The 26051-nt window shown below is 44.9% G+C and overlaps 1 protein-coding gene across 1 annotated transcript; it reads left to right on the top strand.

The window, feature by feature from the left end:
• Window positions 1-13: 13 nt before the first annotated feature.
• Window positions 14-25760, top strand: GPR137B (G protein-coupled receptor 137B). The gene is made up of 7 exons (XM_032183693.1): window positions 14-505; window positions 9234-9283; window positions 14232-14454; window positions 18169-18318; window positions 20164-20292; window positions 22824-22948; window positions 23988-25760. The coding sequence occupies exons 1-7, from the start codon at window positions 137-139 to the stop codon at window positions 24097-24099; spliced, it is 1158 nt and encodes a 385-aa protein (XP_032039584.1). The 5' UTR covers window positions 14-136; the 3' UTR covers window positions 24100-25760.
• The last annotated feature ends 291 nt before the right edge of the window (window positions 25761-26051 follow it).

A 26051-nucleotide genomic window follows, 5' to 3' on the forward strand; every position in this document is an offset into this window, starting at 1 on the left:
GCTGCCAAAGAGGAAGTGCAGCTTGTTTTCTTTCATTTTCTTGATTCCTATGCTGTAGGAAGATGAAAGGAGCAGGAGGAGGAGGCAGCAGCGGCAGCCAAACTTAATAAATAATTCTGACGATTCCAGATATCAAATGGAGGCCCCTGAGTGGGACCCACTGAAAAATGACACCCTTCCGCCGACCCTGACGCCAGCTGTCCCTCCGTATGTGAAGTTGGGCCTGACCATTGTATATACTGTTTTTTATTCACTTCTTTTTGTGTTCATCTACGTTCAGCTCTGGCTGGTCCTGCACTACAGGCACAAGAGGTTCAGTTACCAGACTGTCTTTCTGTTTCTGTGCTTGTTTTGGGCCTCTCTTAGGACTGTGCTCTTTTCATTTTACTTCAAAGACTTTGTCACAGCAAATTCTCTCAGCCCCTTCATCTTCTGGCTCCTCTATTGCTTCCCAGTCTGCCTCCAGTTTTTTACCCTGACCCTGATGAATCTTTACTTCACACAGGTAAGCAACAGATATTTGGTTGATTAAATATGACAGAATGATAAAGCATTGTTTTGTAAGATTTGTGCGAAAGATGTAATTTCCTAATGTGCTTTGGCAAGGCAAAAAGCAAATTTCAAGTTATTTAGCTGGGAATTTTAACTTTTGATCTCTGTGCAAGTGATCAGTTTACAGTGAGACGGGAGCCTAAAGTGATCATTTCAGGAATGGCAAATAATATATCTACTGTCCATTAAATAGGTGTCATTTGATATAAAGGTAGGAGAAAAACGTACAGGAGAGCTGGAGGGCTTGAAGGCTGGATAACCAAAATGCCGTTCTGTTATTATTCTTTATTATTGTTCTTAGTGCTGTTATTAAACCTCATAAGCCTCCTGGCTTAGCAGACCTTGATATCCGTGTGCTACCAGAATTGTAATTTGTAATTTTGCAGGCAGCCCCCCCCCCCCCCCCTCATTTTTTTCATAAGTTGATTAAAATGTTTCTCAGTGAGATTTCTGTGCTGTGTATCAACAACTGAAAGTGTAGATCGAGCCCTGCTGCCGGCTCCCATGCTTACAATGATCTGTATTACAAATAGCAGTGAGTCTGGGCCCCGGTAAGTGCTGGCTGCTGTACAGAGGTACATACACCCTCTGTTTCAAGGACACCGTGATGTAAAGGTGAATTAGCCATGTAGGGGGGTGAAGGGAACAGTCTCCCTGTATCATTAGGTTGCCTTGAGAATATGTCTGCTACAGACAGCTAGGAAGCCAGGTAAATTAGGGTGCACAGAGCTCCGTGTTGCTGCAGTTAGATTTGCTTGGAAGTATTTATGGTGAGCTTGGGTATCTGGTCACTGGGCTGCAGGACGGGATGTTGGCATGCTGAGGCACAGAAAGGCTGCTGGGCTCGCCTGAGATCTCACAAGAAGCTCGCAGGAGAGCAGGGGTTGGGATCAGTATCTCCTCAATCCCACTACCGTGCCAGGAGCAGGAAGCCCAGCCTGCCCTCAGCTGACCCTTGTCAGAGGCAGCTTTTCCAGGGCACAGGTGGCTTGGCCAGGGTAGCACCAGCCAGCCCTGGAGCACCCCCAGGCAGCGCTCAGGATGTTCTGCATGTTGCTGTGTGCCCCTCGTGGGACCAGCTCAGTGCCCGGGTTTGGATGCTTCTGTAGTGCCTGCAGTGCTTACCGGGGCTCTGTAGTGATACAGGCCTGTGAGTCCTGAACAGCCAGGCTGTCGAGATCGGGCTGCTTGTGAGAGCTGCTCTCCCAGAGCTGAAAATGTGGGGATTGGAAGCATGAAAGCTGTAAGAGGATCACTTGAGTCGCAGTGGGTATTACATACTTAGAACCACGTACACAGTTGTGCACTTAAGTTTGCTTTTCTGGATTCAGGGGCTGAAATGCCTGTAACTCGCCCGCTCGCTCCCCAGGACTTGAGATGCATTAAAGGATTACAGGAACCTTTCATCTGCATGCTGCCCAAATCTGGCTCAGGCATGTAGTGACCTATGCTTTATCCCACGGCATTTGAGAGCGGTGCAGCTCCCCAGGGGCAAACGTCCATCATCACGCAGCCCGTCACCATCACAGGACTAAACCATAGCCCTGAGTGAGGTTCTTCCCTCAGACACGCAGGTAGGGCTGCGGTGGAGGTCTGGAGGCAGACTGCAGCATCTTGGCTCTCACCCAAGAGCAGCCAAAGCTGAGGGGAGCCCAGAGCACGCACGGCGGCTGCGCTCCGTGCATAGGGTGCCAGCTCTGAGTGGCTGATTGCAGTGAGCAACCGATTCCTCTTGCCGATGGAAGAAGTGAAAAGGGAGCACACGGAATGCACGGATATGTGCTTTTAACTAATTTTTGTCAATGCTGCCTGATATTACTAAGGAGGCATGAGGCACTAGTTGGAAACACACAAAATGCTAAGGCTGTTGGTTCTGCCTTTGACACGATTTCTGCTTTGTCACCGTGAGTCCTCACAATCTTCCTCTGAGCCCCCGTATAAAAAAAAAACAGCTAATAGTTACCTGCCTTGAAGTGCTGTTGTGAAGCTTTGGAAACATTATTTGCTTTGCAGTTCGGAGTTTGTGCTATGTGTCATAATCTTTAAAGACTGTGAGCCGCTGTAGACTGGCACATTATGAGCAGCGTTGTTTGCTTTAGAGCTGGTTGCTCCCATTGAAATCTTATCTCAAATATCTCCCTAGCCAAAACAAAGCCTTAAGAAATCTAAGCACAGCCACTGTAGAGATATAATGTAGGGCACAGAATCAGTGCACATATTTTTAATTCACTGTTATTAATTCTCTATTTCTAAACATTAAAAGGTGGTTTGGCTTGAAATTCAGCATCTTCTTAAGACTGTATGTTTAATGTGCATCTAGCTTTCCACAGTAGGCAAGCAAGAACTAGTGTGAAAGGGGTGGGGAGAGAGAATTTTGTTTTCAGTAATACCTTATAACTTCACAGACCTGTTCAGAAGCAACATTTACCCTTTTTTCTCTAGAAGGAAGGAAAGAAAAGTCTGCAGCTGTGTCTTGTTGCATAAAAACCATGCTATTTAACTGATGCTTAGCTTCAAGAAAAAGAAGTGTTCTACATGTGGTATGGGGACAGGGGACAGGGAGAGACCTCATGGGTCTCAGGACTTTGCAGGTGTTTACCTGCTGCCCAGCACCCAGCATTTCTAAATGTGGCATTGCAGAGAAAACCTGGAGACGCAGAGGTGAGAAGAAAAAGTGATTCCAAAAAGATTGCAAATGCTTCTGGCCCAACAGAGAAACTCATTTGGCAAGTGCCCGAGGGCATTCTTTAGAATAATGAGCACCTTTGAACTTGACAGAAAGTTAGCCACAACTATTCTCTTTTTAATAGGTATCCCAAAGCAACGAGGACACACATTTGGACTGCTTCTTATGCCTAGGAAGACAAATAAGCCAAGATGGCGTCAGCACAGCGGGGGTTATTCCCACCCCTGGGCAGCACCATCAGCAGATACAGGGGAAGCCAATGCGCTGGGCAGGTTGCTAAACCAGGGGACCTGTAGCCAAAAGACAAGCTACAATCAAAGTAGTTTTGATTCAGAACAACTCCTGAGAGCTGAGAGCTATTCTTTGGGTTGAGAGCCAAGTTCAGGGTCCTTCGCCATGGTCTTGATGGCAGAATAAAAACGGTGCTGTAGAAAAGGCTTGTGTAATATTACCTGCGCTCAGAAATCACACACTGCAGCAAATACATGTGATTTTCTAATGAGAAACACAAATTTATTAGAATTTATTAGCTTATAATGTCTGTATTCATCCTCCTGTCTTCTAAAGGAGAGAAATACTGCTAACTACCCTCTCAGGATAACCCTCTGTCTCCTTAGAAATGATTGAAGTAAATCTCCTGTGGAGCTGAGATCCATCCCCGACCCATCAGATAGAGCTGAAGAGTGCATTTCCACCGGCAGAGACCGAAAAGCCCACGGATACATTTGCCTCACACCTGCACCTCCCACGGGTGTATTTTGGCTGCTTAATAAAGCAAAGGCTGCACATGGGCAAATACCGTATTTTCCACTTCAGCTGAATTCAGCCAGAGAGGATCCCAGGACTCGAGCACTCTTTTATTTACGTCCTGCCTGGCCAAAGCTCCCATTCTTCCCTGCCCCTGACAGGAGGAGGCTGAGATGAGTCCTCAGGCTTTACGCTCAGTGCCCTGGGCAGAAGTTTAAGGAGGCTGTGGGAAATAAAATAACAAGTTGTCTTTTTTGGTATGGAGGTGAGCAGAGAAGGGCTCGCTTCACTTTGTTCTGTTTCTTCTTTACATTTTCCTGGGGAGCAGGATACAAATGAAGGAGGCAGGCTAGCATGGAGGGTTACAGGCTCAAAACACAAGGTCAAGGTCAAAGGCTGTGAGCCATCGGTGATGCTGGAAATCCCAGTCCTCCCCTGTGGCCAGGCACACTGAGCCACTTGGTGGGCTGCGGGTTTAACCATTAGGTTGGGAACTTCTCCAGGACCTAGAGCTAGCAGGTGGTGCTGAGCTAAAGAGCTGTGGGGCTGTACAGCTGGAGGAGGGCTGGTAGCTGGATTTTCCTCTCCTTCCTCCTCCGTAACCATCTTCCCTTTTCTCTGGCACTCAGATGGAGGAGCTTACCCTGCCTCCCAGGCAGGGCTGATAACATCAGGGACTTTCAAATGAGGAGAAATTGTGCAGAGTAAGGCAGTTCGGAGAGGAGCAAGCCGTGCTGGAAGTGCCTGGCAGGGTGGGGTAAAACCTGCATGAGGCTGTCGGAGAGGCTGCCCGTATCTGTGGAACCGGGGCACGAGTTATCTGTGAGGGAAATGAAGGGGGCTTCTTATGCTCTAATTCCTCTGGACAGGACTTTGACAGTGATACCACCGGTGAGAGAACAGAGAGGGCTTTTTATTTAGTAGCAACATTTATTGTTTGATAAATATGAATACACCGTATGTTATAAAGCTTGCTATTTGCAGCATGCTTCAGATGTACACAGAGCTACAAGAGTCCAACTCGAGATGGTGAAGCGTCAGCAAATACGTTTGGCTTAAAACATTACCCTTTGGATCCGTAGGAGACAAACTGGAACTGCAGACTGGCTGGCTCTCAGCATCTGACATGGAGAACGGCGTCATTTGGTTTGGATGGTAATTGGATAGGAAAGTGCAGAGAGCTTGCTGTGGCTGCCAGCCCCACGATGGTGCCCGTCCCTTGTTTCTGCCAGCGCACCTCAGGCTGACTGGCAGGGGTCTTGTTGCTGGTGTCAGGAGGCTTTACAAAGCAGGTAGGGTTTAGGGAGTAAAGGGAGAACTTGGCATGTTTGGGGGGAGCTGATCCAAATGCAGGAACATTTAACATGAAATAATGAATAAGGAGAGAAAAAGCAAGGTGGGACTGCAAAATACACGGCAGAGGAAGGGTGTACGCACTGGCGGTGAGGGGCTCTGGGCCTGCATGAGGCTGTGGCCTATTTTCAGGGTGCAAAGAAGTTTGCACAGTGACAGAGGGAGAGAGGGGCAGCGGTGAAAAGGACTGGGAGGGGAAAGAACACGCTGTGCTCCACGTATAGTTCTTTGAAACGAGGACTGGTAAATAAAGCTGAACTTCATTCCTCTGCGGAGGGCCGGCTTGAGACATATGCAAGCACTTAGCACATACCTGAGGCTTTGTGGTGAGCTGAGGCTCCTGGAAAAGTGAACTGATCAGCCAGACCTGGAGGTATGCGGGAGGTTTGTGCCAGTGTTCCCATCAGCTCAGCTAAATCAGCGCGAACTGAGAATTGCTCCAGTGAGATTTTATTTTAGTGCTTCTTTTGTTCTGGGAGCGTGTAACTTGGCTTTGACACCTGCTTCATTGATATTTACAGGCCCAGAGCGGTTCCTGACGTTGCTTCCATTACCCATAGCTGGAACCCCCTGAAGCCTCAGCAGCCTTGCCCTGCCTGCCTGCCCAGCAGCTCCACAGAGCTCCCTGCAGCCAAGCTGCTGAGGGACTCCTGTGCCATCCCCGGCTCTGCTGCTGGGGGCTGGTAGAATGCCTTTAAGGTCAGCTGTTTACATCACTTGTTGCAACAGAGGAATTTTCCCTAGCTGTATTAAGGGCTTTTTTGGAGTCCTTTTGTACTGCTGCCCTTCTATATGCCAGACATACACCTCAGGGGAGTAGAGGAGGGAGTGTGAGAATCTCATTTGAGGTTTCCAATCCTTCAGAAAAAAAAGAAGGAGTCAAAACAAGGTATTTCTCCTTAAAAAAAAAAAAAAAAAAAAAAAAAAAAAGTGAAAGGGGAAAAAATAAGAAGGAAAAGTAGCCCTTTGGACATTGGAAAATCAGCAAGGAATTGCACTGAGTTTCCCTGGTTCCTATTTATCCTGGGGATCTCTGAAAGGCCTCTTTTTAAAAGTTTGCCTTCTGCTTGCTGCTTAGTCTGTTCATAGGAAAAGCCTGGTTTGCTCTGGTTTGCTGGAAGACTTGCTGAGATGACTCAGATACTGACTGGAAGCTTTCTCAACACTGTTGCGGGGAGGGGCCATTGAGCAACCAGTCTTTTCTTCCAGCGTGCTCTTGAGTGAAATGAGTGCTAAATGCAAAGAGCTGCACCCACACATCTGAGGTATATGCAGATCAGCTTCAGACATCCCTACTGCCACTGAACAGCCCTTTATTCACTGACAGTCATACCACTTCCAGTAAAGTTCCTCATGAAATAAAGCACCATCAGGATAAGCCAAGGTGGCAGAACGTGGCCGCCTGTGTTCCTGTTTAGCAGTGACTTTGTACGAATGCCGGTTCTTGTACTAAAGCTTTCATTCTATGTAGCATCCATTTTATGCTTAGTATCAATCTTCTTTCTTAATGGTCATTTTGCTCTGAAAGAATCCAGAAGCATTTGCCTGCTGGGACAGCTCCACCAAATGCGGGATCACAACGACACGGCTGCTCCAGCAGCCTCACACCTGGAGATGTTGCCGTGCATTTTATCGGCAGCAGGAACGCCACGCTTGGCTTTTGATAAGTTAGCCGTGGAGCCTTTGCTGAGCAGGACAGCCCTGGGCTGCTTGATGTGAAAGTAGCACTCGGTGACATTGTAGGGGTGGATGGATCCTTTCTGGGGAAGCACAGGAGATGGCATTCAGGAACTTGTGAACCTCCCATGCTTTGTGGACCCAGCACGACTCATTGCCCACCGGGAATTGTCTCGTGCAGTTCTTTGCACAGGCTCTGAACACCTCTGTTCAGTGCTCCTCCTGTCCAAATTAACGGTACAGCATGGGTGAGTAAGTACTGCTCAGCACAGCTGAGGACTGTGGAATGGCCCTAGAGACAAGTTTTTCTTGTTTAATTTCAGTGAGCTCAGGAATCTGCTCCCTCCCCACTTGCCCACGGTGTTTTCCAGAATAAACAGGGGAGGTAACATACCTAGTACAGAACACATACAGAAAGGATTTTGAACCCCAACTCTTCTCTAAAAGACTGACAGCTCCTCTCTGTGCGCCACAGGAACACAGAAATCTCACAAGCCTGTCATACCTCTCCGCTAGGTAGCAAATAGGTAAAACAACATAAAACATGTTCCTGAATTCCTGTGAGAATTGATGATCTAGGAATTTAGAGAATGAATCCCCCAAATCTTCTATAAGGGATACTGCCAGAGATGTTAACTACTTGAAAACAGTGCCAATGGTCGCGGAATATTTTTAGAGGTTTCCCTCCCCCGGCGTTTCAATTTTATTCTCAGCTGTTATTTTTCTAAGGCCTACTGAAAGGCTCAGTCCTCTCTGCTGGTTCAGCTAGTCCCAAGCAGACCGATGTGTCATAAAAATAATTTCCAAGTCAAGGCAGCTGCTTGTGGTGAATAGCAGTTAAATGACAAGTTGTTCCAGGAGCACTGGAACAAGCAAAGCCTGATTTTCTCCAGATCTGTGTCTCATGCTTGACTTTGAGCTGTGACCGGGGCTGCTTCTATGACTGGGGCACTTCTTGTGGTGCTTTGCTATGTGCAGCCTCTCGTACCTTGTGATGTGGGGTCATTAGGCAGGATTCTCCTCACATCAGATGCACTTAGAGGGTCCCTTACTTCTGTTGGGTCATTGGTTTTCAGGAGGGTGATAGAAGGATCATGTCTTTGACTCTTATTTTGCAGTCAGCTCTCTGACCAGAGTATTTTGAGATTAGTGGGGGGACAGATAAACAGCTTGACAGGCCAGACACATGCCTGTACACACACAGTGATCATGTCATTCCTGTTTCCTGGGGGAAGCATGATAATCACAGCAAATATTATGCAAGCTACACTACAGGGCATGCAAAACCAAATTAAATGGATAAGGCAGGGTGACTTGAGAAGGAATCAGTTAGGCAGCAGCCCGCAGAAAGTCATGCAGCATGATTTTTGGTAATTTCAGCAACCAGTGGGCTTCAGTGTTGGTTGCTGAGCTTAAATGAACCTTTATAAATTTTTATAAACTGAGTGTGTTTAGTAACTGTGATAGCTTACGAAAACGCAGTGGTACTTACCTAGATTTGCTTTTAATAAACAAGATACAAAATATGCTAATATATTCTTGTATAATTCCTGATGGTGGTTAAACACCTGTGACTGATACCACCTACCTACATTGTGGAAAATGTGTCAGTATTTTGTCTCTCCTGTTTCAGCAAGGTAATTGATTTGCCTGAGCTCTCTCTGTAAAAATACTTACTGCTCTGTCAGTGAGTCAGTAGAAGCCAAGTAAACCTCAGAGTAAACCAATTCCTTTGGGTCTTGATGGCATCCTTTTGTCAACGCAACGTAGATATACAACCTTACATATCTGATTTCAGGCCAGGGCACTACGGTGAGCTTTTGATATGAACAGAGCATCTGACCCCAAAAGCCAGCATGAGCTGGTGCGTGTGAGAGACGTACTGATAGGACGTGTAAGAGCCTAATAATTACTTACCTCTTTGATTATACTGGCTCTTGTATAAAAGCTGGTATAAAACCTTATTCCCAAACCAGAATAAGTAAAAATAATGGTGGATACAATTTGTGTACAAGTGCATCATAATCTCTTGCTGAGTGGTTTTAATACTTTGTTTATAGCTTGCCTGCCTCAGATAAGCCATAAATGCAAATCTATTGTGTGAAGAAACCTAGCATTACATTTCACGTGACGTGTGAGGCAGGATTCCTGTGGATTGCAGTGTTTTTCTTTACTCATGTGTATTCTAGGTCTGATGCAATATTTTTCTGCTTTGCAGGTGATTTTCAAGGCTAAATCAAAATATTCCCCAGAGCTACTGAAATACAGGTAAGAACTGTGCAAATATTTGTTATGGTAAAGAAAAGTAGCCATGTACTTTGAGAAACGCTACATCTCTGATCATTTGTGGTGCTCATATCTCTGCTACTCATATTTAAATCCCAGTGTTTACGATGATGGTTCTGAGGCCAGCTTCTTCCTCTGACTTTTCAAAGTCTGTGTCATTTCCCAACACAAGCAACGTTTTCAGCCATTCACATATTTCAAAGGCAACTATTTCAAATACAAGCAGAATACGTTGACCCTGGTGATTTGTCTACAAAATTTGTTTCGCCTATGTGTTCTTAAATAAAAGCTTTGTATGTTAGGTGAATCCAGATCCAGCACTTTGGTAAAGGTAGCAGGGTGGTGTATTCATTTTCACAGGAAAGAGTGAGACTGGTTATTTCTCAGCCCAGAAATGAGGTCAGTGGTAATAAAAGACTCCAAAGTTTCGGGAAGCTGAGACAAGTGTTATGAAGGGAAGGAGCTAGAGAGAACGGATTCAACGTGATGATGTGTTTGGGAGCTCACAGATAGCTTTCCACAACTCCATAATGTTGAGGCTATGGTAGCTCTGCATTTAGGTGGTGAGATCCGTTTGGGGTCTTGTTTGAGCAGGAGGGATTGTCAGAAGCTCCCTGAAAGCTTTCTGAAAGGCATAAATGACCAGAAAGCTGAGGAAGAGCTCAGAAAATTGATGTTCACTGTGGCAATTCCTAAAACCTTCAATCAGGGGCAATGTTGTTTAGTTAGGGTGAGAGAGCAAGAGAGGTTGTCTCCTTTCTAAACAAAGGTTTACAGTTTGAAGTCAGGATGGGAAAGCAGAGTAATTTGCAATTGAAATCTGACTCCTTATTTGCTGACTGATCAGGAGAACATGGAACTGTATCAACAGGTCAGACATTAATACTGTCCTTGCTCTGGACAGTGCATTATCTGGCTGGGTTTTGACACAGCTGGAGCAGCGATCACCCAGTGCAAGTGCATGAGAGACAGAGATGTGCAAGACATGTTTGGCAGAATGGCAGGACAACGAGAGCAGACTTGGGGTGAGCAGTGCATGGACTGGTGAGCAGTGAGGTATGAGACAGGCAAGGTGTGGATGCTGACTGAGGGATGGGGACTCCATGCTGAGGAGCAGCTGATGCAGGAACAGTGAGGGTGAGAACAGAGAAGGCTGCGTCTGTTTTGGTGGCCCCAGGAACGCTTCCAAGCTAGTGGGTCTGTGTGCATACCTTGGCTGCCTCCCAAACCTCAAGGGGCAAGAGCCAGATGCTCCCTGGTGAACGCTGCGGCATACAAATACCTACATCCCCCTTTGGGCTCTGGTTTCTGTGGGAAGGAAATCCAGGAGTATGGGCTGGCAGACAAGCACAGCACACACCAGCCAGCCCCCAGCAAGTGACAGAGCCTGTCGCTGATGGCACACATAGCCAGGAGGAGTAAGGAGGAAGGCTTTGCACAACACCTGAGCTGTAGGTTCTGCTGGTATAGGGAAACTGTGAACATGTTCCTGGCTGTCTTTAAAGGTGAGAGAGAGACTTTGAACCTTGTCTGTTACTAGTGTTTGTGGCAAGGCTTTATTCATGAAAAAAAGCACAAAAAGTTATTTCTTCAAGCAAAGGGAGCTTCTGAACTTGTGTTATTTGTTCAGTGTCCATGAAGTGACCGCATTATTGTGGGCAGTGTTTCTCATGTACAGACTGCTCTGCTCTCAACAGATCAACGCCTGCCCCGACTCTTGCCCTCTGCATTTCTAACACAGGTCACTCTTGGATCTGGTCTAGCCTTTTGCTTCTTATTCAGCCCTCTTGTTAAAGGACCACAGTAGTATCTTGTTTTAATATCTAGAGCGATTAGCATGAATGTGGTTAGCCTGTGTAAAAGAGCCAAATAAATGAAGCCGACCTCATTTCCTTTCTTATAGAGGGCAGCTGAAGTGGTGTAAATACACGCACACCTGCAGCAGAGGTCCTCTATCTTAATCATAACAGGCTAGTGAAAGACGGATGATTTGGGCCTTCATACAGGGGTGGAGTCAACAGTTACTGAATTTGATTTTTTTTTAATTTTATTTTTGACTTTTTCACATTTTTTTAATAAGTGGCAGACCATATTGCCTGATGTCATTTCTGCAGCACAGCAGGAATGGATAAGGGCAACATGCGAAAGTCAGCAGAGAGGTGGGGATGCAGTCTGTATATTGACAAAGGTCTCAGAAATCAGAATCATTTCAGATAAGGGAAAAATTGATGAAATCCTATCAGAGAGCTGTAATCTTAAGTAAATTTTACTCAGCATAGCCTTCATGATATTAGTCACTGTGGCAAAAGATCTCACGGCCAAGCCTGTACTAGCCCAGCTTTGTATTTAAACAGCCTCCTTCTGCATCTCCCTGGGCTTGGAGAGTTCTTGCAGTCCCTGGGTTTGAATGAGGCTTGCTGTGCTGTGTGTGCATGTGTTGTACACACAAACCTCAGACGCTGTATGGTTTCTGAGGAAACCACATACAGAATGTAGTAGTTTCACCCAGATTTTCTCATTAAACAAGGCAGAATTCACGGCATTCAGCTGAAATTTGGTGTTAAGCTTAAAGAAAAACTTCAGAGGTGCATCCAGCCTGACACAGAAAAAAGAGAACAACCTGACATGTGCCTTCCCTGGCCAAGCCAGATTACGCACAGCTCCGCTTTAGGGACTGGCCTCAGCATGGGGATTATGCACAACAGGCTGTTTGAACAGTTGCTGGTGTAATGTGGAAGCACCTCTCCTGTCCAGCTTTCTCTGTTCTGAAAAAAAAAAAAAAGCTTATTCTTTCCTTCTAGGTGCCCATGTAGTTGAAATGTAGGGGCGCATTCTGCCTTTAAGTGAGGCTGTAATGTTTTCTGCAGCTGCAGAGACCCTAAAACTGCCCAGAGAGACACAGCCTCCATCTCCATCAGTGCTTATTCAGAGGTTCAGCAACAATGCTTCCTTTGTCAGAACAGGCAGCCGCTTCCCCAGCCACATCATGTTAATAAGGGGGATGGAAGCTCATTATGTGAAGAGCTGCACAACTGACGGGCCATGACAGCTCACACTGGTACATATAGCAGTGTGTGGGCATGAGAGCATGACAGTGCTTTGCTGGTGGTGTTTTTTTGGCTAAAACCTGTCAAGGAGGAGCACGGTCTGGAAGCTTTGCTGTTTGTGAGCCAGCATCTGGGGCATGCAAGCTGAAGCAGAAGGTCCCTCTGACTAAGCAGAGCACAAAGACTGCACGTACTTACTGTCCCACACATAGGCAGTGTGTCAGTGCATATCTTTCCTCCTCAGCCCCAAACCCACAGATGTATCTTACTTGCGCTGCAATGGGGGAACCATACGGGTGGTGGGGGGAGCAAATAGGCTGTGGGAGGGCAAGGAAAGGAAGACACCTGACCATAACATAAAGACTTTTGGAATATTAATAAAATCTGTAAAGGTTCCACCACTTCAACCAGGAGCTGCGTTCTCCAAAGGAAGCCGTGTGAGAGAGGAGAAGCTTCAGGACTGTGAGGTTTACAGGAGCTGCCCTTGTGTATCCTAAGAGCAGAGCCCTGCCCTGGAAGATTATGAATGAGCACAATCTTCCCCCCCCAGAGGGAATTTCCATGACTGGCAAGGAAAAGACAGCAGACTAGCTCACTGCCAGATATAGCTGGGAAGAAGGGCATTGATTCATAAACACAAGCAGAGAATTACAGGCTTTCAGTTCTCCCTGTTACACATCTAAAAGGTCTCAAAGGTGTACCCTTTCCTTTCCTGCCCTCTGAAAAGAAGCCAGCTACGCTTGTGTTTTGTGGCTGGGTTGGTGCCATCCCAAAACAATATGAACATGTGAAAGAGAATTATCATCACTGGGCAAAAGTACTTTTGAACAATACAAATTTGATTCTTCAGAGACAATCTGTATGTTTGCTATCAGCCAAATTCAAGATTCTCAGCAGGCATGAAGGGCTGTGAGCAAAACCTTATGTTCTGTGACTGTAGATTATAAACCTTATCAGAAATTGCCTCGGTCAACAATGATAATGAAGTAAGCAAACACTTAAAATGGAAACATGCTTCTTTTTATTCCTTTTTTTTTTTTTTTTTTCTTTAAATGAAAAACTCTGCAGCTGTGTGTAGGAGTAAAGAGAAGCAGCCTTCCTTGACTATATGGTATACTTACACTGCAGGTATCACTGCTGGGTAGGTAGGAAAAAATACAAATGGGGAAAACCAGTCCAACTGCTAGGCTCCTGCCACATTCCTGTTCCAGCTCTGCTCCCGTGGTTGTGCAAACAAACCCTTTGCCTGGCATAGATGGCAAAATGTCAACCCATAATCGATGTGCATATTTAAATTTCTCTCAAGAGGCTTCCCATAACCAAGATATTTAGGAAAAGGGACAGAAAAAGATGCTGGGGAACCAATAACTCAGAGATTTCCTACAGTTAGACATTTCCCTAATTTAATGTGAAATCTGTCTACAAAGACTGGCAGTGATGTTTTTCACAGCAGTGATGATGTAGTAAAACCAGGATCAACACCAGCCCATTCCAACCAACTTGACCTTTTGTGAGGTTTCTCCTGTCAGCAAATAGTCAGAGGGTTTGTGCTGTATGTGAAGTGCATGCCTTAAGACGTGTATTTAAATGATTTGTAAGAACTGTGCCACTATTTCTGCTGCAAACACTTTTCCAAGTTTTGTTGCCTGACATTAGTTTCTTTACCTACTGCTTGTTCTATAACTTCAAAAAAAAAAGGTTTGAAATAAGCTGTGTTCATCTCTCCAGTGGTCTAGAGTACTTTGATTTTGCCTTGGGTGGCTGCTCACTCCGTCAGCCTGGCAGCCCAAGTGTGGCTTTCAGTGCTCAGAGTGCAACTTCCATCTCATGACTGACACTTGCTGAACAATGTCGCTAAAACTGTTTTCTCCTCACTCTCCCAGGTTGCCCCTCTACCTGGCTTCTCTTTTCATAAGTCTCCTCTTCCTCTTGGTGAATTTAACATGTGCAGTATTGGTGAGGACACAGAACTCAGAGAGAAAAGTCATTGTCTCTGTCCGGGTGGCAATTAATGACACGTTGTTTGTGCTGTGCGCTGTTTCACTCTCCATCTGCCTGTATAAGATTTCCAAGATGTCTTTAGCCAACATTTACTTGGAGTCCAAGGTAAGGTACATTTTCAGTTCCTTTTAAAGTACCTTCTGAGAGATGTGGGCAGTGCGAAGTGAAGGCACAAAACTCTGTTGATCCCCCAAGAACTAGAGGCCTTAGACTTCATAGCTTACACTTGTCCATCCTGCTCAATAAATTAATTAAATACTAAGCAAGGGTGCTTTTGGCTAACAGCAGAAACCCCAAAATACCTGTCTTTAGGACAGAGTTTATAGATCTACTGGCTGGAGTTTCTCAGATGTTCTTCAGATGGATACTGCTTTCTCCAGAACCATGTCTGACGACCACTTCATTTCTGTACTGGTACATAGAGGTACTTTAGGATCCTTCAGCTTGTCAAATTATTGATTGATTATTTTAAACGTTTAAGGTAGCAGCTTGCTGATTGTAAGTCAGAAATAGGAATATGAATCTCCCTTTATAACTTTGCATACTGTCCTACAGATAGTAAGAATGTGTTTTAGAAGACTTAATGCATTAGAAATTCATCCAGGTGGGGAGAAGGAGGAAAAATGTCCTATCACTCTGCAAAATGTTCTTTCAAGAATTTTCATTAGGTTCACAGCTTTGGTCAAAGGGCTGGTTTCATAGGTGACATCATGTGATAAAAGCTAGCAGTGTTTGTCATAAAATCAGTGATGATGTTTTGTACCTATACATAATGACACTTGTATTCACAGTACATGGTTACATCTTAAAGTAAATTAGTTTAACCACTAGAGCATTACCACAACAAACCTTCCAAAAACGTAAGTTTCAGCTGCTAGTTAGAAAATCTTACAATAAAATCCATCTCTCCATTTAGTTAATCAGATGAAAGGAACACTTTTCCTCTTTAATCAAATCTGGCGATACTGCACAACAACTGAGAGTTCATGGCTGAACAAAAGATTCAAAAACACGGCTTAGTTTGTTTTGTTTCTTTCGAGTCTGTCATTTGCTGACCAAAGGGCATGGGCAATGGATTATTTTTACTAGGAAGAAAAGTTTTTCTACTGCTGCAAATCACAGAAGCGTAAATCTCTGTAACAAAGCCGTGTTAACCTACAAGAGGCTTTGGTAGATTACTTTGTTCCGTTTCCTCCTTCTGCTGGGAACCCGATCTTCTTTACTTTAAGCTATTTCACAAAAAAAACAAACAAACTGCAGCAGTGCTGCAAAGAGGAAAAGACAGGACACTGAGCCATCAAAGTCTGAATGTTGAAATGAGAATTAAAGAGCTTTGCTCTTTTCTGCTGACCTGAGGTGGGAGTCCCTCTGGGGACCTCCAGTAGGATTTCACTGCACATATTGCAGGATACAGAAGGCTGGAGCCAGCAGTGAAAAAACATCCTGGTTTAATCTGCTACTGCTGTGCTGAAAAAACTAGCTAAAGAAGAAAAAATTGTTCTTCATGGTGATACGATAGAAGTATCATCAGAGATAATGTCTGGGGCGTGTGTAGATAGGGATTGCTACCAGCAGCCTTTTATTTGTATCTCCCTTCTGCCTTCCGACCAGGGGTGAAATTGCTGGTGGAGATGCTGCATCCACCTTCCTGATGTGGCATGGGGACGGACCTGGCTCTCCGGCCACAGGTCGGGCAGCAGCAGGGAGGTGTGCGGCCCCGCCGTGAGGTGCGAGGGGCTGACTTGGGACAGTTCTGTGCTGGCCAGAGGCTTCCTGTGCTGGGGCACTGCCAGCCTGGGGCTGCCCCCTCTTCTACAGAGACACCTTCTGGCTCTGCTCCTATCTCTGCAATCTCCCTTCCCCAAGCCACCACACGTGACTGGCAGGGAGAACAGGACAATTTGATCCCCTTCTTTGCACTTGGTGGCAGAGTTTGCTAAAGCTGCAGCACATTCAGCTCTTAAAGAAAGCAAAGTTATTTAAGAACGACAGCCCTGTGGGGAAACTGGTACAGGGAAATGCCAACCCCATTCTGCTCTTCACTTCTGTTTTTGAACGCTGCCACTGAAGGGGCTGAGGTACTGAGGTACGTGCCCCTCGGCTCGCTCACCCTCGGTTTCCATGGCAGCGCCGCTGCTCGTGCAGGAGGAGAACAGAGAAGTGCCCAGCAAACATTTCCTCTTTCTGGCATTTCCTGCTCGCTCGTCTCGCCACAGCTTTCACCGCCTTGTGCCGGGTGCCCGGGTCCCGTTCCCACACAGAGCAGGCTCCCGGCTCGCCCCCGACATGGCTGCAGGTTGTGGCCTGGTCGGCAGCGTTTGGAGCGGGAAGTCAGTCAGAGAGACTGGCCGCGCTGGGGATTTTGTAACACCCCTGAGCTTGACTGGTCTCTGAATCGGTGTTTTTTGCTGGGAAAACACACAAGCTCGTTTCCTGCAGGCTTTTCTGACAAGTCCCTGAGCTCCTTTTAATTGACTCTCCTCAGGGATGACCCAGGCCAAGGAGCTTGGCTGGCAGAGCCGCAGGACAGCAGCTGCCAGCACAGCACAGAGGGGCCCTGAAGCTCAGGGATTCAGGACGTGGTGACTCGGTGACTTTTCTGATGCTCCAGCAGCTGGTTGTGTTATCTCTGTGCTCTCCGGTGCTCTGCTCCTGGGCTGCAGGTGTGGAAGCAGAGTTTGGGTGGAGGGGACAGGGTGCAGGCCCGCCTGTCCCTGCACTGCCGCGAGGGGTCCTGTGATGGGAGGAGCAGCTTCCCTCTTGGCTCATCTGTCCCAGATGGATTAGAGGAGCCCATCTGCATGGTGTGGGTCTCTGCCAGGAGAGGGAGGGCAGGGCTAGTGAAGCAAATGGCTGCAAGGTGTTTTGCTCCCCTGCAGCATGGTTCTCTATAGCATTCCTCTTTCGGCTGTGAAAAGCAGTATTGCAGAGCTGACTGCACAGAATTTACATCGAGTTTCTTCCTTCAGAGGCAGTCCCCTTTTGGTACATCTGCTGCCTCCACACTCAGTCTCACACTGCTCCCTGTAGCCATGGCTCCTTGATTCCTACCTTTGGAAGTTGGTGCTGCTGCAGCAACTCCTGTGCTGCTCCCTCAGCCCCCTGCATCAAGTGGCCGGGATGTCATGTCACACTTTTTCCTCACACTGGATGAGGCTCTGTCCCCTTCTCCAACCATTTCCTTCTCTAGGACTCAGGAGCTATCTCAAATCCACACTTGCAGTCTCATTGCTTCCCTTGTGCCAGTGTCCCACTCCCAGCTTGCCCTGCCATGTTCACTCTGCCTGTAGGCTGTGCTTCCTCGTTGTCTCCTCCATGTTGACTTTAGGTAAGGCAGGATGTTCTGTTCCTCTGTGGGCTGTATTTTACTGCTGACTCCTATGATCTGCTCAGTACTTGGAAGGGAAAATAGGTGCACAGCAAGCAGTTATAAAAAGATGTAAGGTTGCATCATACTAGTAGTCAGCACCTGATATAGGATGCTCAATAGCTAGTGCACAGCTGGAAGCTGAATTCTCCTGCTCCATCTGATATCAAGTGTTGTTCTCATGTACTGTCATTGCTGTGAAAATAGTACTTGTACAACAGTCACAGGAGTTAGTCACAGCCCATCTTGGCAGGGGCTGGAATTGCTACCATTCCCTGGAAACCACCATGCTGGTAAAATATAGGAATACACATCGTATAGGATGTGCTGATGAAAGAAGGAAAGTCAATCTCCTTAGGCAAAGTAGTGTGACAACCCCCTGAAGTCCATGCAAAGCGATGTTCTTGTCAACTTCCCATACAAATAATAACCTATGTTTAATTCTCTTCCAGGGCTCATCTGTGTGTCAGGTGACAAGTATAGGAGTGACTGTTATACTACTTTATACCTCACGAGCCTGTTACAATTTGTTCATCTTATCATTTTCCCAAACCAAGAAAGTCAATTCTTTTGATTATGATTGGTACAACGTATCAGATCAGGCAAGTATGAAAATATTTGCTAATGAGAAAAACTCATTCTGCATGTGACGGCTGATTTCCTAAATGATATGGCAAGAGGCAATAATATATTAAAATTCTATTGCTTTTTTTTTCTTTTATTTGATGCACTAGAATTGTTTTGCTCTAGGAATATGAAGAAAGGAGGGAAAAAAACAGCACTGAAAGAAAAACTTAATTAAATTATCCTTTTATATCGTGTATTTTATTTACTTTGATTTTATTAAAAAAAATCATTTTATTAAAAAAAACACAGGTGTTTTGTTCATTAGAAAGAAAGTACTGTGGTTACAGGAGAAAAATAGTGCTTGATTCCACTGAAATGCCAAGTTCTAAAGTAATTGTCAATTCTCCCATTGCCTTCTAGTGCTGTGGAGTTATTTACCATAATTCTGTCAGTAGCATGATACCGTCTGTAGTTTTAGGTTCAGACTATGATTCCTTTCAACTTTTAATTAAGACAACGATTAAATGACAATTCAGGTTGAAAACTAGGAGTGGTAAAAACACTGAAGGAAATAAGCAGGTGATTCTTTGAATTTTGTGAAATGTGGGCATCCAATTCCTTTCTCTACTCTGAAGCATGTAGGTAGGTCCCAGTAGTTTTCCAGCTCTGTCAAGGCTCAGCAAAATGGAAGGCCTGGGTCTGGACCATGACTAAATATTTTTTGGCCCCAAAATCCCAGACACATGACGCTGCCCCACCACCCCAGCAAGCACTTGCTGAGCAGAAGCCGTGTTCCCAGACATGCAAGCACCTCATAGTACCAGGCTAGGCTAGCAAACCTGGAGCCATTATCATTTTTTTGTTGAGTAGTAGATAAAATTGTAAATAAGATGTAGGTAAACAGCAGGGGAAGATTGCCCAGAGGTTCTCATTAAGAGTTATTTGAGCAGGGTTTGTCAGGGGATCACTAATCTCCCCTGCTGCTGTGTGGTTAAGAGGAGAGCAGCTAGGTGGTACCACTCTGTGTAATTAGAAGACACAAGTTTCAGATGGAAGGGCACTAGGCTGTGATTCACCTCCTGAATCCAACTTTTACTCCCCTGTCACTGGGGCCTGCAGCAGATGCTGCTGACCCCTTGCAAGGACGGGAAATCTATGGCCAGAGTATTGGGTCCAGTTTCCCACCTGGAGGCCGTGGTTGGTGCTAGGGAGCTGAGTGAAATGCTTTAGGCTTGTGGCACTGCCTCAGCTCACCTGTCACAAACATTACCCTTATTTCTTCTGTAGAAAACACACAAAAAGACAAGATTTGCCCTCTGCAGCTGTGGTGAACAGTGGAATTAAATCTAGAGAGGAGTTCAAAGCTAATGCTAGAGTAACTGCACGGTTATTCAAGCTAAAAACATGCACCAATTTGAGGGGATCCAAGCATGAATTTTAAAGGTCACATTGCCAGCAATGCCCTTGAAGACCTGGGCATTGAGTGTTCCTTCATGTGTTATTCTCAGCTGGGAAAGGACTAGTTTCTCATTATGTCAGTTTTATCCCTTTCTTCCCAGTCTAAGAGCCTAGCCTGGCAAGCGGCCACTGAACTTTGATTTTCCTGAAGCAAAGATAGAGGCATGAGAAAGAGAGAGGAGAGGAGGTAGAAGGAAAGGGAAAGCATGTACCCGGCAACATAGAATATTGATTTTTTTTTTTCTTTTTAATATGCCTTTAATAATTAACCAGGTTAATCCAGCTTTACTGGATATAGTTTCTGGCCATGTTGTTCAGCCACTTAAGTATAGGTCTTCATAAGAAGACATGTTGCCTCTTGTACCTTCTAAGCAAGCCGCAGTTTTTGTTTGTGAACATTTTTCTCTTTGACTTTTCAACAGGCAGATCTGAAATGTCAGCTGGGAGATGCAGGTTACATAGTGTTTGGAGTGATCCTTTTCATCTGGGAGCTCTTGCCTACTTCCTTGGTGGTGTATTTCTTCCGTGTCCGAAACCCTACAAAAGATCTAGTGAGTGAAATCTGTTAATACATTTGATAGCATGATGTCCTGGCAGGTGTGGAGGGCTCAGTTTCTGAAGGAACTTTTGCTTCTTTATGTTTTGACTTATCTTTTTCAAGGTGTCCTCAGCAGAATAAAAGCAACTCAAGCTTACCACTTTGTTATGCTAAAGTTTCATGAGAAAATCTCATCATATTTACCAAGAAGAAAGGATATTTCTTGGGCAATTTACCTTAAGAAACAGTAGTCTTAAATTTAGGGACATGTTCCTTTTGGGTTGATATGGCACCATACTAGAGTCAGTGAAAAAGAAGTCGGCTTGTTATTCAAACCTGGTATCTTTCATTACACAGTAAAAGTCATTCTCTGCTAACTGTTCAATGGCATATATGAAATATATTGAACTCTTCAAGCTTTGTGCCTGCTGAATTGTTTCCATGTCAAAAGCCAATAGCCACAGTAAGCGCTACTACCATTTTTGTTTGCTATTTCAGCAGAGCAGGGAATAAGGTGTGAGTTGTAAGGGTAACCCCCTCTAAGTACTCTTAATGTCTAGGCAATTAATAGATGGACTATCATTTAATAGCTGTAGGCAGCATTCCCAGGTTAGTGTAGGATATGCTGGCTGACAGGTACATGGGGAATATCAGCCTTGGACTAGGATCACTAAGGTAATGTTTCTATAGGGCCAATCCAGTCAGCTACCCCAAGGAAGACATAAATGGTAAATTCACATATAAGAGAAGCAATTCATATGTTTTTTTGTTTGTTTGTTTGTTTTTGTGTTGTGTTTTTTTAGAGGACACCATGATTTTTATCCGCACACACAGATTTCAGAGATAATAATAATGCCAAACTGAGCGAGGAAGTAATGAACCTCCACTTAAATAAAACTCTTCTTAGTGTTCATCTGCGATACTGATTTCCTGCTAGAAACCTACCAGTTAGCCAGTGCGTACATCACCAAAAAAAAAGGAAAAAAAAAAAAAAAGGAAAAGATCGGATCAACTCCTGCTTAGGAGTCAGCCAGGATAACTGCAAAGAAAAGAAATTAAATGTTTTAGTTTTGCTGTTGCTCTTCTACAAAGTGACTAGAGAAAGAACTGCAAATGATGTTAGAAAGAAAAACCGAAGAGGCTGTGTAGCAAGGCAAGACTGAACTTCAATGCAAATATGCCACAAGAGGGAGACCAAGGGCCACAGGACTTTAGTCTAAAGTGGTCAGTAGACTATTAGAGCAATAAAGTATTAGAAAATGGTCCTTGGCAGAAAATACTTGCCCAGAAAGCATGGGATTGGAATTAAAACAAACCCTCTTTTTTTTTATGTTAAAAACATAAATCTTAACAACTTCGATTTATCAGAAATCCAAAATGTACTTTATTTGTGATAAGGAAACTTGCCAATGAACGGTTGTGGTTTGTTTTTTACACTTCATTCAGGACTTCAGAAACAAAAAGCTTGAGTGAAGGCAGCCTGCCTTCAGCATTGCTCAAATGTAAAGCTCCGTGTGACTGATCCAGCCTGGATCACGCAAGTTGCCTGCGTGCTTTGGTGCTGCCATGGGGTAACTGCAGTGCTTGGTCCTCTGCCTTGCTGTAGCTTCAGCAAGACCAATGTTGGAAATGGAGAAATGACAGAAATTGACCTATTTTTAGTTCATTTATATTGAAATTATTTAACATCTAAAATACACTGGGAGGTTAAACTGCTCTCCTATTGAAGGCCAAGGAGAAGACATCATCCTGGCTTATCCATGGGTGCAAGGAGTCCTGTTCCCTGGAGAGACAAGCAGTGGATGAGTCAAAGAGGCTCAGCTGGGTCCTAGATGTCCCTACACACTGGCTTCAGAATCATATGGACCTTTCGAATCTCGTGCACTTTCCATTTTGATTCATAGGGAAATAAAGGCAAAGTGTTTTGTAAATGAGGGTGTTACAGGTACACCCCATTCCCTATTTTAGTGAGGGACATTTCCTTGGACTTTGGTCCTCACAGCACTGAGTAGATACTGACATTGCTGAGGACAGTCCCAGGGAGCCTTTCAGCTGTGGTTTCATGAAGCAGGGTGCCAAGGTTCAGTGTGATCAGTTCCTGAGGCAAGGGAGGGAACTGCAGGCGGAGGGTTACAAACAGGGACAGGGGCTACAACCAAATCTCCTCAGATTCTTTAACGTCCTGCGGTTCCTCAGCTGCCTTCCTACTGCTCACTTCAAGCCAACTGGCTAAAAGCATAAAGCATCCAGGACAGAAAATTCAGCTGACAGGCTGAACACATCCTGAAGGGTAGTTTCAGAAATGGGTCATATCTGTTAGCTGCAAGGCAGGAAGAGGAAAAACTGTTAAGATCACAAGACTATCACTATGGTAGTAGAGAAAAATACAGAAAATATGAAAATATTTCTATTGTCTACAGCAAACTGAAAATTACCTATTTTATCTTGGAAGCCGGGAAGTAAATTTCCAGTGGCACCTTCTAGAAGAGAGGCAGCAAGCAGTTTATGTGTTGTACTGACTGAGGTTTGTTTCCCTTCCTTCAGGCCAATGCAGGAATGGTCCCAAGCCATGGCTTCAATCCCAGATCTTATTTCTTTGACAACCCTCGCAGATATGACAGCGATGATGATCTGGCGTGGAATATTGCACCACAGGGAGCCCAGGGCAGGTAAGATACAACAGGTAGTAGCTGGATTCCCATAGCAGAAACAGCTGGAGGAGAAGGAAGCCACACACTGCAGAATAACGTAGATTGTCAAGCTCCAATTGTTGCTTAAATGATAAGGGGCAGGGAGGAAGCAAAGGGGAAAGCTGATGTGGCAGCACTGAATGACTGTAGGGATCCAAGGGCCCCACAGAGACTACAAGGACACAAGAGGTGTGTCCTTGTGTAAGTGTGTCCAAGTGCAAGGCGCTGCACCTGGGTTGGGGCAACCCCAGACAGGAGCACAGACTGGGAGAACTCATTGAGAGCAGTCCTGCAGACTTGCAGGTTCTGGTGGATGAAAAGCTTGACATCAGCCAGCAGCGTGTGCCTGTAGCCCAGAAGGCCAACCGTGTCGGGGGCTGCATCAAAAGCAGGGTGGCCAGCAGGGCGCGGGAGGTGATCGTCCTCTTCTGCTCTGCCCTCATGAGGCCCCACCTGGAGCACTGCGTGCAGCTCTGGGGTGCCCAGCGCAGGAAGGACAGTGATCTGTTAGAGAAAGTCCAGAGGAGGCCACAAGGCTGGAGCGCCTCTCTGATGAAGAAAGGCTGAGTTGGGGTTGTTTAGCCTCACGCTACTCATGGGAGTAAAGCCAGTACGCCAGAGCTGCTGCCCAAATCCAGGCCCCTTGTGCACAGACACAGGAGGTTTAGCTCTGTCACTGACAGTCCATAGCAGCGATAGGACTCAGCATGGAGTAGAAGCACTAACAGCACAGCACTAAGATTGTCAACCATGCTCTGGATTAGCAAAGCAGAAAAGGTAGAGTCTTCAGTGAAATAGAAGAATCAAGAAACAGGTAATGAGTCAAGAATGCTTGGGCTGAAACATTTGCCAGATAAGAAACAAACTGCAGCCTGAAGTCACAGCCTAAATGGCTGTGGTTTTATTTTGCACTTCAGTGTGAGAAGTGCACCCGTGGAACTGCATTTTGCACAAAGTAACTAGCCAGGCATTTACACAACCACCCTGCCAGTCACTAATTCCTGTTTTCTTTTTTAAGCTTCTCTCCAGACTACTATGACTGGGGCCATCAGAACAACAGCTTCATGGCTTACATCGGATCCCTCCAGCAAGAGGCAGCATTGGACACAGAGCGGCCAAGCCCCATATAACTTCAGTCACCTACAGCATTCCAGGACATTCCAATATTAAAACAGATGTTCTGAAAAACAAAGCTTAGCAATTCTTCGTCACGCTTTGGTTTTTAGAAGTGTTCTATGCACAGATAAATGAAGAACTTGTCTTTGCCACAAGCTTTTCACAGGTTAAGGAAAAGTGTAAGCTAATGATTTAGACTTTGAAGACTGTTTAATTAATGCCTTGTTCTAAGCCATGATATTTTTGGCTTTGAATAGAGTTGTTAGGGTATAATTTAATCATTTTATGCTCATTTTAAAGGAGCAAATTTCATGAAGGTAAACGGCAATTATTTTTTAAGTATTTTTATTTTTACACTGTATTAGGTTAGAAATATGTGATTATGATGAATATACTGTAAACACATGAAAAGGTTGCTCAAACGCATGACAGTAGGGATTCTTACATGCACGTAACAGCCTGTAAGGGAAAAATGTCAACTCCATTAAATATTGTCTTTTCAAGTTATTACTACATTCTTGGAGCACAATTTACTCTGCATCATCACTGCTTACTCAATGTGGCAAGATAGTTGGAGGCTAATAATATTTATGCACTAGTTATGATCTCAAAACACGGCATTCCTCTAAAAATAGAGAAATTGTATCTTAGCAGCCATAGAAACAGTCTTAGAATGGAAGAGAGAGTCATCTGCTCTGGTTTGGGCATTTTGAACTGTGAAACAGGCTGAACACCTCTAAGTCCGAAAAGTTAAAGCTATGTGATCATTTTTGTCAATCCTTTCTAGGTACTTTATGTAGAAAAGTGATTCAAATGCCTAGTCAATGAGCAGAGAGATGGATACATGTAGTATTCCTTATTTTAATATGGTAAGTCTAGTCCTCCTCCTGTCTTCTAGATAGGAAGAGTTATCACTGGTTTGATAAAACATGTTATTTATAAGGCATCGATCTGAACTCTGTGGTATTGTTAGATACGATTTTTGTTCCGTTGGAGAAAGGAGCACTGCAAGGTGCACTGACATCCTGAAGCTCATGGCCCTGTTAGAAAGCAGCTTGAGAGACTACCTGAAAATCTGGAACAAAGCTGCCAGTAGCAGCAGCTAGGGGAAGGAGAAATTAACCACAAACATAGCAAACCTATAGCACAAGTCTTACCCACAAAGGGGAGATAATAGAAATTTTAGGGAAAACCAGAAGGCACAATATAATCAGCTGCAGTACCAACATTGAACTGCTGTTTTATAAACTTTAAATGAGGTAATGCTAGTCTTTAGCGCATTTCCTGACTGAAAATGTTCATAAAGATTAAATGCTAATTTTTTAATACTCTGAACAAAGAATTTTACACAGAAGTGTAAGATTCTGCTCCCAAGATGACTGGGAAAGGGAAAAAATCCTTCCAAAGAAATCCAGGCTTGAGTTGAAGCCTCTGAATTCAAAGCCAGGAAGTTTCTATCAAGCACCCTTCGCTTCAACGCAGTGCTCAGCCCCACAGGGCACCTCCCCTCCTGTGAGGGCACTCTGCCTCACCTGCCCCAGCATCTGCAGGGACATTGATCTGAAGTCATGTCTCAAACCAAAAACACAACCACCACCTCTGTGCTACAGTTGCTGTCAATGAATTAATCCTGCATTGGTTTATTAAAGGACAAAACAGCTGTTCTTAAAGCATATATGGTGCCTGCCTTCTCTCTGAGACAAACAGTAAACTGCTCTGCTGGTGGACAAGCAGGTACCACTTCCCACTGCAGTATCTCTTCCAGGTTGGTGTGAGCACATTCTTACTGTCTTACTGTTTTCACCTGGGAATCATAAGCACTCCTGGTTACATTAAAACTTTAAATTTCTCCAAAGGTGGTTGTTATGTCAGATTGGAATGGGAACCCTGTGGAGTTCTATCATGTTGGAACAAAACTACTTGAAAGTCTTTCTAAGTGTGAAGAAAATCTGCAGGATTTGCATTT

Source organism: Aythya fuligula, chromosome 3 (assembly GCF_009819795.1).
Source record: "Aythya fuligula isolate bAytFul2 chromosome 3, bAytFul2.pri, whole genome shotgun sequence".
NCBI classification, from domain to species: domain Eukaryota; kingdom Metazoa; phylum Chordata; class Aves; order Anseriformes; family Anatidae; genus Aythya; species Aythya fuligula.

What these genes read in the sequence shown, in the direction of transcription:
- GPR137B (XM_032183693.1), top strand. Translation starts at nt 137, where the DNA reads ATGGAGGCCCCTGAGTGGGACCCACTGAAAAATGACACCCTTCCGCCG. An exon ending in TGAATCTTTACTTCACACAG is followed by an intron (nt 506 to 9,233) that starts GTAAGCAACAGA and finishes TCTGCTTTGCAG; the next exon opens with GTGATTTTCAAGGCTAAATC. An exon ending in GGTACAACGTATCAGATCAG is followed by an intron (nt 18,319 to 20,163) that starts GCAAGTATGAAA and finishes ACTTTTCAACAG; the next exon opens with GCAGATCTGAAATGTCAGCT.